Raw genomic sequence first — 20028 nt, 5'->3', positions numbered from 1 at the left:
TTTTTTTTCCTGTATGGAAATTAGATTCTGCAGCACCAGAAGGCAGTTATCAAAAATACAACCTTGTTCAGCTGTTGTAAGCTGGCCCAGTTCATCTCCCCCTGCTTGGATTCTCAAGAAATGATCACGATGCAACTGCTACTCACCCAGCTATGATGCTAACCGCATATATAGTTGTGTTGATTATTAATACTTAAATGTGCTTGGCTTTAATTGCATTATTACCATGGGAAAATAATGCCCTGAGTATTTTAGGCAGCTATTTTTGTCACTGAATTCAGAGCTGTTATAGTATAGAAGTGCTAGTATCCAAGAGATCTTCTCTGCTATAATTATGTATAATAGATGAGAGCATAGTACTACTCTCTGCAAAACGGAGGTTGTGTGGAAATTGGCTACTTAGTGGTATGAAAACATTACTTAGCAAAGAGGCAATTTTCTTTTTAAAGAATTGTGTACAGGCTCACCCCAAATTAGTTATATTAAGGTAATCACAGTATTCACCAAATAAAAACAGCCTATGTTTTGAGTACAGCTGCTCGGGGACATGCCTCCGTTTGTGCTGCAATGATAGCTGCGGGAAGAATGACTGCATAGACTCGTGTATTTTTTTTTTTCTTTGTCTGGTCTTTTTTATAAAGAGGGAGCAGATCTGTGAAGCTGATGATGTTCCTGCCTATTGCTTTCAGTGAGGTGGTGCGATAACGTAAAGCTTTTAATTGGCTGGTAACATGGGGCTGCGCTAAGTGTTCGTTAGCTTCCTTTGCTCACTGAACCAGTAACAAGCTTCCAAAATTGTTCTGCTCACTGAATTCCCACAGCTGACAAGAAAAGCCTATAGTGCCCCCAGCCTGCCCTTGAAGACTGAGCCATCACCTTCACCCTTCCCTATTTGTCATCACTTGAAGTTTTTTTACATCTATACAGTGCTTTTGCACTCAGACCTTTGCCCTCAGTTTCTGAGCGTCGCATTGAAGTGTCTGTGGAACCCAAAGACTTATTTTGAGAAGTGGTATATCAAACAAATTGCGATTGCTTCATCTGAGTAGTGTGACAAGATGCTGTTATTTAAAATGTGGCAAATAAGTCTTTAAAGCAGAGAGATTTGTCTGAGGATTCAGAAATGGTAGTTCTGCGGAAATCTACATCTTTGTAGACAGGTATTTGTGGGGATGGAAATGGAAGAAATGTTCCTTACAGGGTGTTCTGAGGCTGCTGGGCCAAAATTTTAGCTAAGGATGAGATTTTTCAGTGTTTCTTTGTTACAGACTTAATGGTTTGTCCTTGCTTGAATATTTCTGAATCTGCCATGTAAACATAACTGTTTATACTAGGAATTTTTGTCAGTGATTGTGTATTTTTTGTAATAGAAAAATGTGTCATAAAAAGATATTGTTAATGCTGATTGTGTAGCTAAAAATAAGCTGAGTATCCTTCTGTCATGGGTGGGGGCAAGCAAACTTGGGAGGATCCAACTCTAAGTGATGTTACATTTCTTTTAAACCAGATCTGTCTCTGCACCTTTCCACCTCTTACAGAAAATGCACCAAAAATTGAGCTTTCAGAGTATTAGCACAAGTTAAGCTAACTTTAGACATAACAACAAAGATGCCCTATGCATTGTCATTGCATGTATCAGCCATATCAGTGTGGACGCACTGAATCTCGCACTTGGATCCTTGAATCCTTTCAGATAAAAACCCCGCTGACCTTGTTTAGTTTGGGTCAGGTCACTTGCAAGGATACTCGTATATGCCAAACACTATTCAGATAATTCAGAGGAAAGAAAGGGGAAAGTTGAACAACTTTTAAACTTGTAAGAGGAACAGATCACTTGAGGTTTCATATTCCATCTGTAATTAAAGTTGTGCTATTACTATTGTGTTATTAAAGTTGTTCTGAAAGTGGTATATTGGCAGTATATTGATACTGATTAAGAACTACAATGTCATTTTTCATCAAATATTTCAGATATTTCTGGACAAAATTCCTTGAAAAAAGAGATGGAGTAGACCTGTTTCAACAGTAAATTGAATACAAAGCATATTTCTTTTTTTTTTTTTATTTGTCAGAGAGCCCCTAGGTAAAGTTCTATAAAAGAAGATGTCAACTTTGAAATATTTCTATTTTAGTAACCCGTTTGATTTGCATTGATTCTCTTTTTTACTACAACTGGAAGTGAGAGGAACTTTTACTGTAAGGTGTACTGCAGTAAGTGCTGCTTTATGACCTTGCAACTCTTCTAAATAGTTCATGAGAAGAAAAATACCAGTCAGATACAGCAAGGCAACAAATGTTCTTCTTTATGGTGGTTTTAAGTCTGTCCTACCTTAATGACTGAAAAATGAAAATGTGAGCAGTCTGGGCTCCCTGTAATTCGCAGCCTTGCCTCAGGTAATGTGGCTCTCTGGGTGGTTGTGCCTGGCGTGCTGCAGGCCTGTGCCGCCATGTTGTGAGGCAGCCGAGGCTCGCCTCTCACTTGAGCTCATCCCCGCCTGTTGTGGTGCTGTCTATCTGTTTGTTCAGCCCAGACAAATTTTTGGGGCTGAGACGTAACATGATTGCATAAGTAAAACTTGTCTGTGTGTCCTGCCAGAGAGCCCTGTGGCAACTCAGGAGCCTCCTCTGGCTGATCACACACACTGGGGAAGTGGGCATAGCGGTGGGGCGCAGGGTGCTTGTACTGGAAGCCTTGGGGCTGTGGCAGCAAGGCACGTGGGATGTGACCAAAATGGTTTTATTTTCAGCTGTGAGGTTTTGAGGGAAAAGAGTTCATGTGGATCAAGTCCAAGAAGTGGGAAGGCAGGTGAGGACCTGTAGGGCGGGCCAAAGAAGGGCATGCACGCACAGGCAGGGCCCAACAGCAGGGCTTCATTTTAGGTGGAAGCTGAATTATTCCAGAAAAAAGCAGGGAAGGTTCCCATAACCATTTGTTCTCCTTTAAATAAATTGAGTGAGGAAAACTGCATGAGATCAGGAGAAATGGAGCCTGGGGTACTGATCCTCTCTGTAGCAGTAGTCTGCTAAGGTAGAAACAGGTAATTAGCCTAATCACACTGTCATCACGTGTCATCTTGGCAGTGTTATCTATACACCCCTATTACCCAGGTATGTATAAATACAGCTTGTTTTCTTTGGTAAATACAGTGTAAGAATCAACATTGTGTAACATCTGTCACCAGTGAAGCATAACTTGCGCATTGTCCTTCACACCACAAAGCTGTTCGCTTGGCTGTAACTCCGTCTCTGGGCAGAGATCCTGGTCCTGAGGTGAGAACTGCCAGGACACTGCTGTGTTAGGGAAACGGGTTTTGATGTGATCGTTCCTGGTCTGCCCTGCATATGGAAGCTGTAGCAGCAGTTTTCCTGCTTTGAGATAACCTTGTAAAATGGTGAGCATCATGGCTTGGGAATGGTGTTAAGGACAAAAAAGATAAAGCCTGCAGTACAATCTTGCATTGTTTTGAAAGGTGCTAATGTTTATCACTCTGCTTGTGAAAACTGGGACACATTTTTACATCTTGTTTTCATTTCCTGCCCTCCCCCATTCTGCCGTATATATTTATGAGGGGGCATATATCTATACACAGAAATATATTTTTTTCCTAAATCTTACTGCGCATTTTTAATCCTGCAAATCAGTCTAACATGGTCTAAACAAAACACACACGCAAAAATGTGAAGACTAATCCAATCTTTGATTGTTCATACAATAAACAACACTTCCAACTGAACTCTTTGCCAGCAAGAAATGTAATCTTGAAATAACAATGTAATCACTGTGTAAAGTGTTGTGTATTTGTGTTTAAAAAGACAGTACTAACAGAGCTCTGTGCACTGATTTTCCTGTAGAAGTTAGCTTTGCATAAACTAAAGTAGTAGACCTATTACTTTTTTTATACCCTTAAAAGATGGAAAGTCCTTAGAAAAAGCCTGGATCTTCTTCCAGTGAGAGGAAGGAAGCTCAGTTTCTTACATCATCTGGTAGATGTCTTTGGCAGAGTCATTTTGAGAGTGAAATTGAATGACCTATTTACCTATATTTTTAATATTTCTAAAGGGGGGGGGGGAGTTATTCTCTCTTCTCTAGTGTTCAATAGAGCACTTTGCACTATTTCAAAAAAAAAAAAAAAAAAAAAACAACACTACAGAAACCCTACAGAATATTTTCTGAAAATAATTTCTGGAATTAGCTGTGGTATTGCAGTTTAAAAGAATGATTTTACTGCTGGTGATGGCAGCTGCACCATGCAAGATATTGTCTCCTATCTGTCTAGATATAGATAGTATTAATAATCAAAAGCTGTTGGCACAGCAGGCAAATTAGTTAGTTGTTTTCATCTTGAAAACTTCCTTTTTTCAAATTGAAACTTAGTGATTTTTCCTCCCAGGTCTACTTTTATCAATTTCAGAACTTGCTGCAGTTGTGCTATATGTATGTATGGGGTCTTGCTTATCTCCTTATTTATTTTAAATTATGTGAATTTTCTTTAAGGGGGCTTTAGTAAACAATTCACCTTGGTCCTTTTGAGTTGCAGGATATGCAAATATGCAAATAGCCCTGACCTTGTTGAACTGCCCTGATGGATTACAGGCAGTAGGAGTCTCCTCTTCAGCGAGTGTGCTTTTCAGATGCCCTTCCTTCTAAGACTTGTTTTTTAAGGTCTCAAAACAAAAATGCTTCAATTTCAGCACTCAATACCTAATGACACTAGTTGTCCTTGTAGCCATTGGTCTGAGGACAGGTTCATTAGCAGTACATCCTACAATTTAGGAAGAAGAAAGGTTAATTAACATGAGGTTGGGGGAACAAATATTGCTTTGGTGTAGGTATTAATCTTTTTCTTTCCCCCAAAGCCTTATTTAACTTCTAATTAAGCTTTCATTTAACTCCTCCTGGCTTGTCACTCATTGGGCGGGAGGTGGCTGCTGGCTTCTCCAGGGAGGGGTGTCCAGAGCAGCTTTTCCTCCCTCTCTCTGAGCAGCTGACGGCCCTCTGTGCAGTCAGCACATGGGTGGTTTGGTGGCTTCTGGTTGTCTGTGCACCAGCAGTTGTTTCTGAACATTAAATGAATCATTTATTGTGAGCATCTTTTATGTATAGAGCATTTGGCCTAGCACGATTATAGACCTGGGTAGTGAGGCATGTGTGGTTTTTTTAGGACTAAAACAGAAGAGTGTAACACTGCCAGCTTTGAACACTTGATTTTTATTTATTTATTTATTTTTGTCGAATGCACTTAACAGTTTATAAGCCTCGCTGTAAATGACACGGTTACGGTGCACAAGTAGTGCTGTCCATACACAGCTGCAGCAGCCTGTGGGCTGCAGATAACCAGCCACACAGGGCTGAGCACTTTGGTTCTTCCACGTGAAACAAATTAGTAATATCTTCCAGGCTGCTCAGGGCAACCAGCAGCTCCAGGTGGCTTTGCTGCTGGCGAGGGATACACGGTGAGTTGTGGAGGGCTGCTGAGCAGTTACAGCTTACGCTTACCCAATACTTCAACTTAAAATTTACCAAAAACCAAACAGTCAAAAACCCAAACAAAAAAAAAAACTACCAGTATGGCATTAGTCCCTTTGCTATGCCAGAGATGTTCATTGGTGAAACAGAAAGGGCAGGTGGTTACAGGGTAGTTTCACTGTTTGCCCAAAACTTCTCATGCTGTCCAGTAGGTCTTTTACTACGCAGATGAGTGCTTGGACCTTGGCTGCTGTGGAGACTACTGAGGTCATTAAATAGTGTTTTAGGTTTTGCCTTCTTTGGATTAGCCCTTTCTGTTGCTCTGCGTCTGCGCAGTTTGTAAACAGGGCAAATTTTTAATTAAGGGTTCCAATCAATATTTCTAGCAATTCTTTATCATTTGTAATGTGGTTGATATTGCATAATTCATGCAAAATTCTTTCAAACAACCCTATGAAACCCATCTTCTGTTAGAGTCCAGTCACTCTGACATAGATCATAGCAGTTTTTGCCCCCCCAGCAGTAGGAGGTGTTTTTGTATATATGGTTGATCCTCAATAACTTTATAGCAAACCAAAAGAAGGGTGATGAAAAGACATCCTGATTTGAATCTATGCATGTGTTGAAATTGGTTGCCTGTTGGAAGCTGAAAAAATCCACTGATAATTTTGTGGTATTTCTATAATTGTGTTGTGCAGTTGTGCTTGTCAGGCTGCTGGACTGCCAGTTTGTGCCTGCAGTATTGCTGAGAGGATGCTTTTTTGTGAAAACCTGTCCAGTTTTGTAGGATCCAGTGTAGGAATTCTGTATCGACATAGCTGACAGTGTTGGACCAGGAAAAGTTGCGTATCTGTCTCTGCTCGATAGCCGTAATGTGAGCTCTTGGCAGGCCGTGCAAGGCGGACAGTCTGGTTGTCTCAGTAGAAACCTCAGGGAGATATTAACATAGATAAGGAAGGAAATGTAAACAGATATTAAGTTACAGAATGACCGGAGAGGAAGTTTTATTGGTACAAGTGTCATCATAACTGAAGGACTCCATAAAACTAGACATTTCTGTCCTACTGGTTTGGTGGCATACAAGTAATTGAGTAGGAAATAAACTTAGTTTGAGACTTAGTGTTGAGATTGAGGCAGGGGGGGAGACAATGACACAGCAGATGTTTTTTATCATTAAAACAGGATTATTGTGCCATCTTCTTGGTGCAAGGTGGATCCTGAGCTTTTGACTTCAAACGCCTACACTGTGGGGCCAAATAAAGCTATGTTTGTTTTATTTGCAGGGTCAGCCAGGTTGAATTTCCTGCCAAGAAATTGTTTTAGTAAAGCCAAAATTGTGACACATCAGAAGAGAAGGGAGAGGGAGGAACAATGAACCAGAGAAAATTGCAAAGGAAATTTTAAGTAGAAAATACCTCTTAATCCGCATAGAGGCTCATCACAGGCTTACAGAGAAAAATCTAAGAAGTTGAGCTCACTAGTGTTTGTCTTCCAAAATGTACAATTACATTGTGCTGTAAGTAGGTCCTTTAACTGCTAACTCACCATTCAAGTTTTTCCAAAATCAATTAGAACAAGGTATCACGTGCCAAGCATGCGTGACCTTTAATTTCTTGTATTCACCATGCGTTTATCTTTATTGAAGAGCTTTGTTTTATTTCAAAACACATGCGTACCATGTGCTACTAGGCTGATCTTTACACAAAGAAAAAAAAAGAAATATGACTGCATGATTACCATGTATTTAGTGTGGCATCTCTCACAGGAAAAAAAATGAGTGTGAATTCACTTTTCAGTCTTAGTGCCAGTTAGTGCCACTGTTTACTTGTGCAAATAATTATCTTTGTTTCCATTTAGAGCTTGTTTTGCTTAGCACAAAACATTTAAGCTCATCTGTTACCATCCAGTTTTTAGCAGACAGTGCTGTTTTGATAAAGTGCAAGCATTAACAGTTTGTCATTCTGCTTTTAATAAATAAGCAAAAAAGTTTCCACTGGAAGTTATTCTTCCATTATTGTTGGTCAATTTATGTTGGCAATTTAATGTCATGACGCTGGATTAAACTTCTTTCAAAGTGCTCATTTCATCTGTTGCCCCCTGCCTTCCTTTAAACTTGCCAGTTTCAGTGTCGCAGGGAAATAGACGCTCTGAAAATCAGTACAGTGTAATATCACACGTTTGTTTCCTAGAATATTTAAACTGTTTTAAATTTCACAGCTCTTTTTGGCTAATAGAAGTTTTTTTTTTTTTTTTTTTTTTCCAGTACTGTTATTTCATATATTACTAAGAAAATAATGTGCAGAAGAGGTATCGATATTCTTCTGAAACTTTATTATATAAAAAGAACATAAAGGTTTTGGTGTTAATTGTTTTCAGCAACTTGCGTAACTTATGATAGATTTTCCTAAGTTGTCATGGGTGTTCTTTTCTTCCAAGGTCATCCTGTGTGAGTAGCTGGGACCTTGGAGGCAGAAGACCCTGAGTGGTGTAGTGTCCTTGTTCACTCTCACAGGGTGTGCAAAGGAATAAGGACTTTAATTTGGGTCTTAAGTGTCTGGCTCCAGTTTCAAGATTTCAGTTGTCACCCACCTGTCTGTCCAACACTCTGTCCTGTCATCAGTATTCATACACAAATAATAAAGAATGGCATTTCATGGGTATGTTCGTATTTTCTTAAAAATAATGTTTTGTGCCAGTGTCTGAGATCTCTGAAGTCAATTTGTGTAATACTCAAAAAGCAAGTGCTCTGCCTGTAGCCTGCAAAGCATGAAAATTGCACATTACTGATTTGGGTACCTCGCCCAGCTTCTTTCTCTTTAGCCTGTAACCATCACTAAAGAGTGTAGGGGATGCACGTGCCAACTGGAGTCTCTCTCCATCCTAAGCAGTTTTGCTGCATATCACTGCGTTCCTTGGGTGTCTGGAGGCTGAGATGAACTTTGACAGAAGGTGCTGAATGCAGGACCTTGTTACTGTGCTAAGTGCTACTTGCTGCAGAGTTTGGGGACCCACTGTGTTTTAATTGGCTTTTTTCTGTTGGCATGTGTGCCATGAATTCTGGATTCAGTGTATGCGTGTTCATCTTTGCACATAATTTAATCACTTCTTGTTAAGTCACTTTCTGCAGATAGCTTTCATTTCTGTTTCATCCTTCAGTGTTTCACAGCTTTTTAAATCCCCTTGCAAGTTCCAAATTCTTACCCTGAAATAAAACTTCCTCTTTTTAAGACTTGAAAACTCTGTGGAAGCACAATCCGCCCCTCTCTCCTGTGTAGAAAAGTTTTGTTGTGTTAAAATATCTTACTTATTCCGCAGGTTAAGAGCTCATGTATAATGTGCCTAGTGTTCTGAATTTACGTAAACAGATAAGAAGATTTACAGTGGAAACTCAGTGAATAATCCTCTGAGAAATTACAGATTAAAGGAAGATTTATCTCTTGCAGCGGTAACAAGGTAGACTTAATCTTTTTAACGCTATTTCAAGTGCAAAAATTCTACTGAAATTAATATTTAAGAAAATAGGTTCACGTAATTTTTTTCACCTTTATTTGTGTTAGTGACTCTGTCTACATACTGTGTCTTATCCTTGAAAAACGTTCTTCTAAATAATAATAGAATATATCTAACGCTTTTTGCAAAATGGTAACGTCTTTCCATAAAAATGGAGCAGGATTTAGGCAAGATGGGTGAGACTGATCATCTCCCATGGTGAAGTATATTGGCCAAATACACCTACCAGAATGCAAGAGGAAAGGGTAAAGCAAGATGTCAAATCATGTAAGCTTGTCTTCCCTGTGAGTATTGGCCGTGCTTGTTCCTAGAATGCATTGTTTTGGTTGGGGTATGTCAGTGGATGCTCTTCCTTTCCCTTAAATAAATCTGTGGGAATTATTATTAGTGTGAAGCCCAGTAAAAGCAACGCTTTAATTCCTGCTCCTAATCGTAGTCAAGTCCCCAGAGGATAAAGTTCACTTGATAATATCCACTCTGCATTAATCAGCTTTGCTTCTTTTTTGAAGCTTTTGCCAAATCACGGGGAAAATATATTTTCTCTGTTGGGAAACATTAGTTTCTTCTGTGGGGAATAACGTGAAGTTTCAGCATTGCATCAGCCTGGGGCATAGGAAAGTGGAAATCATGTGGATTAGTCATTGATGGGAGCGTGCCATGTTAGTAAGTCATCAGCACTTTGTGTAGTTTTTTATGGGATGATGTATAAATGGCAAATGGCAAACAGATTCTTCTTTGAAATGCTTCATATTCATTTTACTCACCACAAAGAAAAGAAGAGGATGACTCTGAAGCCTTCTCCAAATCTTCAGTCATTGCTGACTTAATGATGAAGGACAGGGTATTATGAAAAATGAAGGTAATATTCAGAAGTGAACTACATTGTCTAGCAAAAAAAAAAGTATCTTGGGAATGAAAGGCATGCTGATAACAGCCTTTTTGTAAGTGTTGTTGGAAGTTAAATATATATTCTTGATTCTGTAAATACACTTTTTCTAAAACTCATAAAATCCCAAACCATAGTTGCAGTCTCAAGAAAACTAGACTTGAAATGAATAAATGTTAGTTTAAGGATTTGAGAGTTATCCTAATGCATACGTGTGGAGTGGATTGTTTAAGGTCAGTGTTACATTGCACAAATTACCATGGCTTATATATTCATTCACCAAGCCTCTATCTCCCCTGGGCGACCACTTTCCTTTGTCCATAGATCAAAACATTATTTTATCATTTCATCAGTGACTATCTTTTTTTAATGATGGCTAATGAGAAAACAAATCTGCATTGTCATTTTTACTCAAGGCTCCAGAAGGATGCCCTCTGGCTTAGTTGGTTTAGGAGCAAGCTGGTTTTGCTGTGTCAAGCTTTTGTGTGGGTACCTTGACGTAGAGGTTAATCAGGAGTTAGATTATAGGACTTTTTTTTTTTTTTTTTTTAATCCCTACCAGCTGTAAGCATTTGCTGTGCTACAGAGGGCTACAGGAGTCTGCTCTGCCCCTGCATCTTGACCCACGCTTCAGGCTATTGCCACGGTGGGAAAATCACCTCACCTTTTCTCTTTGCTGGGAAGCAGGATGCAGTAACTTTTCCAGGTGCTCGTGTGGGAAAAGCTAGCAGTTTTCTCCAAATAACCATCTTTGCAGATCCCTGCACCCCTTGGTTTTAAATTACAGCGTTGGAAGTTGCTGTGAAGGTTTGAGTGAGTGTTGTCATCGTCAGCAAAGGAAAAAAAAAAAAAAAAGCACACTGAAGCAGCAGGGATGGAGCTCCAGCTGCAGATCAGCTCCTTGTCCACGTGGGGGCTATGCAAGACTGCGCTGGCTGCAAGGACACCGCTAAAGCTCCTGGTATCTGGACCTAGAAAAGCAGGTCTGTGCTCTCCCTTCGCTTGTGCTGTCTTCATGCACTTCAGCTGTCATCTGAGAGCACAACACAGCAATGAAAACTGTAAAACAGCTAAAGCATGAGATCACCGCTCAGTGCTACCCACCAAGAAAGCCAATTAACTTGACTAGGAAGTGGGTTTTAATGTGCGCTCGGGGATTAGATGCTAACTGGAGGTGGGGGAAATGGATGTGTACCCTTTCCATCTCCTTTGCTGATGCTTAAAATACCAGCGTGTCTCGGTGCAATGCTGGCTTTCGCTCGGCTCAGGTTGTCTAATGCATAATAATAAGTACATAACACCTGCAGGTGTTGGCATATAAATGTGTACCACACGTCCAGAAACCAACTTTTAATGAGGAGTAGCAGTGTATTAAACTACACTGCAAATGCGAAGCTTTTGTTTCTGGTTTATTCCAGCGAGTAAGAATGAGTGATACCTGGCTTAAAAAAAAAAAAAAAAAAAAAGGACAAAAGTTTCTGGAAAGAGACTTGAATTTCTTTGGCATTGATGTGCATGCTCCTGAAATGCTGCTGTTCAGGCTGAAGTCATTGAGGTTGGTAAACAGCTGGGTATAACGCTAGAGCATTTCTCTTAGATAATTTGAGAAAATGACTCTGACTCATAGGCTTACCGTCCTATGAGAATGGTTTTTCTTGTAAAGGTTGGGAGATGAAGTCAACTAGCCAAGCGGTATTTGGGTATTTATAGAAGCTCTTTCCAGTAACTGTATTTTTTTCATCAGGTTATTAATTATGGCAGCACATGAGTGATGGGGCCTCTTGCAGCCTTGGGTGGAGTACGTGAGTGCTCCCTGATGAGGTATTTCCACCTGTTCTAACAGAGCCATTCTGCTGGGCTCAGTGAAACTTGTCTGTGCAAGCTAGCAAATGCATTGAGACTACTAAATATGTGCCAGGACTATTGCTAATTAAAGAGAAATGCAGTGGAAGAAAAAAAAAAGCCTTCATAAAAGAGGGGAAAAATGCTACAGTTTTAATGTTTATGAATCTGGGTTTGGGGGTTGGTTTGCTGTTTTAGCCTATTTCCAGCTGGTACCAACAATTATTCCTTAGTGAACTCTACCATTGCTTATGTTAAAAATATTAATTGTGAATTAGAAGTAGTATTTATGTTTTTCTCCCTTTTTTTTAATCCATTCCAGAATGCATTTTTTTCTTTCCAGAAGGACTTTTTTTTTCCATTCATCAGGTGTGCTGAAAGAGTGGCACGTAACTGTGCACAGAATTTTAAGATTATTTAGTTGCCCAGGGAGCAGGTTTGGGAAGGATGGCTTCTCCTTGGACACAGTGTGCACGGAATGAAACTGCTATCAAGGTAGTGTCAGGAATGCAAAAACTCCTTTGGGATTATAGTCATCTTTTGTTTTGCTTCTTACTCTAGACCCTCTGCATAGTTAGCTCACTGAAGGGGGAAAGGGCTACATTATCATTTTTGGTTAATATTCTTGAGAATTTTAATTATGGTACCTTCTCAATCATAAGAAAAAGTTGTGACTGGATTAATTTTAAAGAGACCAGTTTTCCCACATCGCAGTCAGCGCATCTTCAAGTTTGATTCTCTTTTACACTGAAAATTTCTACGTTTAGTAGAAGGAAAAAAAAAAAAAGATTTCTTTAAGAAGCAAGTTCTGTTTTAAATAAACAACAAAATTACAAACTGCTTAAGTTGTTTTAAGATGTGTTAAAAATCATTCACGCTTGCAATTTTGATACTGTATAATGTCCTCTTTTTTGATAAAACAGCTCCAGAAATTGCTTAGACCTACTGCAAATGTTGAACTAAAATGAGCTGCAATTAAGTACAAAAGTATTAAACATTTTGGTAGCATTTATTAAAAAAAAAAAAAAAAAAAAGAGAATCTTCAGGCCTCTTTTTTTTTTTTTTTTTTTTTTTTGCTGCTTTTCTTTATCTAACTTTGCAAAATTCAGAATTTTTAGTCAACTCTTACATTTTTGTAAGAAATACCTTGATAAAAATACTGCTACTGCTGGTATTGTGCAAAAGATAAAAATTCTCAAGGGGAGCAGAAGTGGAATGAGTGCATGGTCAAGCCCCCAGCTGCAGCTCTGCCCTGGAGCTAGCCATAGAGCTGTGGCTGCTCAGGTCAGTGATGATGAGGTGTTTGTGGGCTCATGCAGAACCGCAGAGATCTGCCTTTTCCATTCTAGCAATTTTTTTTCTTTCCAGTACAGTAATTAAGATATTTTTAAGATTGAAGATGATCAGCAAACAACCTGATACTTTATGTATCTTTTAAAAGCTATTTGGCCAGCACCTTGGGATCATTTTATCTTAAGTAAACATACCAGTAGGATATACCTTGCTACTGACACTTTGGTGTGAATATGGGATGCAGCTGGAGCTCTTGATTTACATGAGTAACTTGAACGTTTCGGGTGGGGGTCAGGAGCAGAAGGCTGGCACCTTGTGACACTGCGTGTCCTAGTGTCCCAGCTGTTTAACTGGAGCGTGCAGGTCCCTGGCAGGCTCTCTCTGCTGTCTGCCAGGCCACGTCTTAGACAATTAGCCCAGGGTGTCTGAAATGCCCCTGTGTCTGGCAGCTGAGTCCGCCCTTAATGACTTCATCTGCTTAACATCTTTATAACAACAGATACCTATCCTGGTATCTTAATTAGGCATAATAGAAAGTGTCTTTTATTTTTTTTTATAGTGATATTTGACATCCAGCCTGGCAAACATAACAATAAAATTAAGTAGCTGCAAGCTTTTATTAATTAAAGAAAACTTCTAAAAAGGCAGTTATCAAAGACGAGGCAGATTCACTGGATTTTATTGAATATATCTGCAAAGCCTGTCTGCTGTTTGCTTGTTGACTTTACCTGAAAGCCTCTCAGCAATACCCTGTAATTAAAGTTTAGGAAAAGCACTTTTTCTTGATGTAAACAGTCATCCAGGTCCAGTCCCATGCAGTCTTAAACCATTTTTCCTTTCAGAGTGTAGTCAGTCCCTGAAAACTTGAAGAATATAACATTTCTTCATTCAGCAGTACCCAGAGGGAAGCAGCGGCAGGTGGAAGAGTGTGTTCTTTATTATTTCCAAGAACAGCCTCAAAGGAGAGAAACCAGATTCCAGGGAGTAAAACATTGATTTTATGGACTGGGATTATATCATTTGAAACGAGGGAGACTGCCAGCAGAAGGGTGGGTGGTAAGTGCAGTGATGCCTCTGTCTGGTCTTCTCTACAGACCTCCTCACCACCTCCGTGCTGGCAAATGTCTACTTTATGAGCGTTCAGCTGTGCTGTCTCCGTGATCACTGTAAACAACATGGAAGAAAAATGCTTTCCCACTGACAGAACTGCACCTGGACCAGGAATTTCACCAATGCAGCAACGTCACTTTAGGGCACACGCACTGTGGCAAAGGTCTAAATAACGTTGACCGTGGTTGTGCAGAGTGGGCAAAGGTCTGAAGGCATTGAATGCGGCCGTGTAGGCTGGCCAAAGGTCTGAATGTGTTGGACGTGGTTTTGTAGAGCTGGCCTTGGAGCCCCGGCTGACTCTTCTTCTCCATTGGGATGCCTGCTGTCAAAGGGCTGGGTATCTACTACACAAAAACACGCTGTGAAACCAAACACCACAGGATGTTACAGAGCTCAGAAGAGTACATGGGTTTAAAAACAAAATAAGGAAAAAAAAAAAAATGGATGGAGGTGCTACCTGCTGGCAGCTACTCACGTGCAAATTTCAGAAGAGGTGTCCAAGCAGCTGCGTGTTCCTAACGAAGCATACTCTCAGCTTCCAGTAACCCGATTGCCCTGCTCGAGTACTCATTTTCTCAACCCAAAGCAGGGTATGGGTTTCACGAGACAGAGCTGGCCTTGTGTCTCATCAGGACGCAGCGACCTTCCTTTCCGTCTTCAGCAGGAGCCGAGATGTTTATGCAACAGTACATGGTGCAGAGTGTGTGCACGTGGTCTGGGCCTCTTTCATCTGTAAAAGTAGATCTGTGTTGCCCATCTAAAAGGGTCAAAGCCCCGATTAACGTGCCAGCTTTCAGTTCTGTATGTATTTATTTCAGAGTAACAAGGTGTCGGAGGAGTCCTTCAGCATAAGGTGATGGGTGACTGCTGCAGGACTGCTGACATTATCACTGGTTTAAGTCACCTTCTTTTTCTGTGGAAGTGCTTGTTGTAACCGAGGCCCAGAGGAGCAGCAGGCCCTGCTCAGTCAAAAAATGAGGCATGATCTCGAGGGATTAGCCCAGCGGTCAGACTCACTCCTCTGAGAGTGGGGACTCCTTGGAAAAGGTTTTTTGGAGGAGGGCAGGGAAATGAAATATAAGTAGTAGTTGGGAGGGCGAGGAGGGTGGTTTCCTTGCAATAAAATCTTTGTTGTTGTTAATTGGGCATTTTCCTTATTCCCCAAGACTGGGAATAAAAGACTGTAAGAGAGTTTTCTGCTGGTGCTTCTTTGTATTTATTACCCTGGTTGGCAGAAGGCACAACCACTCTGTGTTGATGTCCTGACTCTTAAACGTTGCACTGACTGCTGCAGAGCTTTTTAGCCTTGTGTGGTTGTAAATACGAGGAAAGCTCAGGATAAAGCTGAGCGTACAAGATATTAACCTGAGGTCACTTCCCACGTCACAGTGAAAGCTGTTTTTTCACTGTGGGGTTTTCTTTTTCATTCAAACCTTGTTCTGCCCTCTGTCGGTAGTTCATAGTAGGAGATGGAAATGACGTTACGTTACTTTAATGGTAGAGTTGTCTGTGCTGGCTTGCTGCTTGTAGTCTGCTTTATGAAACAGAATTTGAATTCCTATCATTAATTCATTAATCAAAATTTTCACCACAGGTTACTGCTGCGCCCATTGCTTTTATAATGTGTACTGCATGAAGATGTGTAGTAAATGCACTAATTTTGACCTTAGTGTACAGTAGTGTACAGAGTACAAGTTGTTATCCAAGGAATGGTTATTCCATCCTTCAAAGCCATGTTTACTGTCAGAAGGCAAGCAAATTTCTGTTTTTTTTGCAGGCAAGCTGATTCATGAAGTCAAGTGTTTGAGTTAAGAAATGCTGCTACTGAGGATGCCTGTGCAACTTTAATGCTACCCCTGCTGCATGCACATGCATTTATGATGTCTGTACTTAATTAGATTGCATGATATTTTCCTCCACGTAGGTTTTTTTTTTTTTTTTAATGTTGCACACGTAATGAGCAGTCATCCCATGCACTTGTTTCCCCTGTGACGTAGCCACCTCTGGAGCGCTCTTCTCCAAGGCAGCCTTCAGATGACAGACCTTTCTCTTTCTAACCACTTCCCAGTTTCAGAAGGAAACGAAGCAGGAAGCATAAGTCACAGTTGTTTTGCTGTGAACTTGGTTCACCCCTTGAGGAGCTTCATCCGATGTGCTACATAAGGGACGTAAAAGGAAAGAATGCTTAATGTGTGTGTGGATGGAAGAGAAACAAGGATCACACGGACTGCTTCAATTCTGATACATCTGCATTTCTGAAGTATCTGGCATTACAATCTTTGTATTCTTTTTGTATTACCTGGATGAGATTGAGACGCCTGAAGTCTTGAGAAAGCCAGCCTAAAACACCAGAAATTTCATCCCATCTCATCATACCTCAGCTTTGGACAGCTATGGCAGCTGTGAGCAAGGCCAGAGCTTGCAGATCCACTTCTGCCAGCTGCATTCATAAAGCAGTCAAGGTAGAGATAAATTCACTCTAATTTTATTGGCGATCATTGCGGGACATATATTTGACAGTGAGTTTCAGAGATAAATGCAAGAGAGTGATGAAAGGCAGTGCAGGGTTTTGTGAACACGATCGAGGGGCTCTTACAATCCTTCCAGCTTATCACCATCCTGGTTTCCATTTCACAAGTGCCACTTTTCCATCCCAACTCCATCCTTGCCTCAGAAGCCCTCAGTTTCTGCCTCAGCTTGCTTCCTTCGTTGTTTAAGCCCCTGCGTGCTCCCAAGCCCACTCTTCCTTCCTCAGGCTCTTGTTCCAGTCTTGATTTAACCTCTGCTACCTCGAGTCTGAATCACAGAGTCCCATTGTAGCTTTCAAGCCATTTTGACTTTCAGATCTCTGAAAAACTTGCCATGGATGGGAGCTGTAATTTAACCATGCTGACAACAGGAATTTCCTTCCTAGCTCCTTCCTGCAGGACCTTTCAAAGCAGTCGCACAGCACTGCCACGGCTGCATTACCGAGCCGCTTGCTGTTCCCACTGCTTGCCTGATCTGGCCATAAATGTTCACCAAGTGAACAAACAAGTGGATGAGTCTTTGGTAATAAATAGCTGTTTATCTGACCCACAACTTTTGGGTGTAATTAACCAGCTGGCAGCTGTCGTCGCAATTTTCCAGGGGCCTGGCTGCCATCGGGGAGTCTCTGTCTGCGTGTGTCAGCAGGGGAGGCTCGGAGATGGAGCTGGAAGGTGCTGTGTGGGTAAAAGCAAGCTGTTACTCCAATGCAGAGCAGCTGAGAGCTGCATTTTCCCTGGCCACAGGAGACAGAGGAGCCCAAATGATGATTGTTAAGGATGTGAAACCCCGTGCCTGTTTGTGCTGCAGCCCTGCGAAGAACCCAGGAGATCCTGAAAGTGCAGAGGGAGAAACGAGGGCACCATTTCTGCACCCTGTAGGCTGTTGGACAAGGCTCCCATCCTCTAGCATCTCTCAAGTCAGCAGCTGAAGCCTGCCCAGAAAGCAGGGGCTGCTGTGCAGGTGGAGGAGCCTGCACGGGTTCAGCTGTCTGCCCATCACAGGGCACGGAGGAAGGCAGGTAACTCCCGGGTGCCCTGTGTGTCTCGCTCCATCTGCCTGGTTAAATCGCACTGTTCAGTGGATCAGGCCGCACAAAGAGCTGCGGTGTCTGCATCCTGGTGCAAAACATCCTTAGGCGACCTCCTCCCAAGCAGGTAACCTGCTTTTAGGTACCGACTGCAGGAGGAAACTGTGTTTCCTACCTGGAGAAGGGGGTAGGAGGGCAGCTGCCTCCGTAGCCTCATCCAGCGCTAATTACTGGTTGTTGCAGTGAGCTGGTGCTCGTGGTTTCCTGTGGGCAGGGAAGTTGTGTGCCTGGGTTAAGCCATAAATACGAAGGCTGGGACTTCCACAAAGCATTGAACTATGAGAGAGCTGTGTACTGCTTTTACTGCTTGCCTGAACCGCCTCTTCTTTTAGCCAAAAACTTTAAAATGAGCTTATTAACAAGGCTGAATAGATACTAATTGCATCCTTATGGTGTTTCCCAAGAAAGTTACAAACTTTTAAACAAGCACTAGCAGCATGCTTGTTCGCTCTGAGGAGAGGAGTCAGGTATTTACACGGATGAGCCGTGCTTGGACTTCAGCAGTAGGTAGGAGACTGCTCTGGATGTATCCAAATCCCAATTTGTTGCCCCCCCACCCCCTGCCAAGTGCAAAATCGTGTTTTTGTTTGGGTTGTTAAATGCATTAGATTTAATTTGGTGTTTTTTTGAGTTCTCTTGTGTGCTTTAATTTGATTAACACTTTTGTTTTTCTTCTCTTTCTGATTTCAGCCATTGATGGATTTCTAAAAACTGACGAGAGACAAAGACTCGCAAAGGAGAGAAGAGAAGAAAGGGAAAAATACCTTGGTAAGATGGCAGGAGGTGCATGTATTATTTATGTATATGTGCTAATAGGCTTAAGTTACTTATGTGACATTTTGTCTGTTCTGAATTCTAAACGCTGCCTATTGCTAGTCCTTATTGCTTGTATTACTTCTTCAAAACTAGTCCATGCCTTCTTTGATTTCCATTCTAAGGTTAACGTGCAAGATACTAACTGTTAGATTTCTCATTTGTAAAAGAAAAGAAAAGAAAACAAAACAAATAATCTTTGTGTAGTATTTATGATAATATGTAGGATGATTTGCTGAAACAGCCTCAGTTTTAGTCTATTAAGTTTTAGACATATTAAAAGATGATATGGAGCTGTTCACTGTGGTATAAAGCTGAATATTTTTCTGTCAGTTTTAAAAGGATTAATCTCCTTTCAAGGGAATGAAAAAATCTATCAATTCATTGTGTTTTAAAGCATCAGTGTTTTTTAATGTACTAACACCTCCAAGAGAATGTCAGGGAAATTTTGTAAGAGAGAAAAATGAACTGTTCAAACTTTTTTAATGTGTGTGCGTGCATATATAAGGGTTTAAAAAAAAAAAATTCCTCAGTGCAGTAACCAGAAAGGCCAGTAGCACTGTTCCTTAAGGTTACCTGATGCTACCTCTCAAAGGGAATTGCCAGTGTTTTGATTTTGTAAGATTTAGGTTTGCTATATATTTTGAGGCAATGGTAACTGAAATACTGTGGGCACCTGTGGAAAGAATCACAGGAAAGTACTGTTTTCTTTGCAGTAAGTAACTAAACTGTTGACAATTTTTTGGTAAAACCAGAGGCCTGAGATTTGATGTTTTTTAGTTCAGAGAGCTTGGTGAGCAAGATTTCTTTTTGTAGTTCCTGTGCAAATCTGCTTAGTGAGGACTTAGGTTTTAGTAGTTAATCTCCCCAGAGGTTTTGTCCACATGGGGCATGCACCAGCCTAAGGTTTTATCTCCTATAGCTGTATTCAGTCCCAACTACCTCTTCTTTCTTCTTTATTATCCCTGCTTTGCTGGCTCCTGAGTAAGCGATATGAGTAGTAGATTGGAAAGGACTTGGATTAAAAAGCAGAAGAGAAGATGGGAGGAAAACTGAAAACTGGAGAATCTGGGAGTGGCTGGTGTAGGGCATTTGAAAGGTGTTGGTTGTGGTTCTTATATCCAGACACTGTACATCTGTACATGCCTTCTGGAAAGGTGTGTGTGTATGTATATATATATATATATATTTATTAACCTATATATATAGAGAGAGACCATTCCTAGATTAGGGACCTCTGGATTTTGGCCTCAGTAGTTCTTTGTCTTGCAGCAGGTTTATTTCAGAAATTCAGAAAGAAAACACATTGAGTTCCCCAGAAGGACAAATACATGTATTTATGCTGCCAGCAGGTACTTTGCACAAATATAGAATAACCTTCTCATGAAAACCAAAATTCATTAAGTAGTGGCTTAGTATCCCTAAATCAAGAAAAAAAAAGAATTGTTTTTATGTCCATGATGACAGAATGGTTTGCTTCTCTGTCCAGAA

The 20028-nt window shown here is 40.8% G+C and overlaps 1 protein-coding gene across 10 annotated transcripts in view; it reads left to right on the top strand.

Moving 5' to 3' along the window:
- MAP7D2 (MAP7 domain containing 2) overlaps nucleotides 1-20028 on the top strand; it is a 75616-nt gene that overhangs the window by 20445 nt on the left and 35143 nt on the right. For all 10 annotated transcript variants that reach the window (XM_084506370.1, XM_084506365.1, XM_084506362.1 and 7 more), the window contains exon 2: nucleotides 18415-18492. In XM_084506370.1, the coding sequence (XP_084362496.1) occupies nucleotides 18415-18492 (78 nt within the window). The remainder of the gene's footprint in view (nucleotides 1-18414; nucleotides 18493-20028) is intronic.

Source organism: Aythya ferina (assembly GCF_964211825.1).
Source record: "Aythya ferina genome assembly, chromosome: 1".
NCBI classification, from domain to species: Eukaryota; Metazoa; Chordata; class Aves; order Anseriformes; family Anatidae; genus Aythya; species Aythya ferina.
Note: the sequence above shows the minus strand (reverse complement) of the source record. Positions and strands in the feature narration are given on the sequence as shown.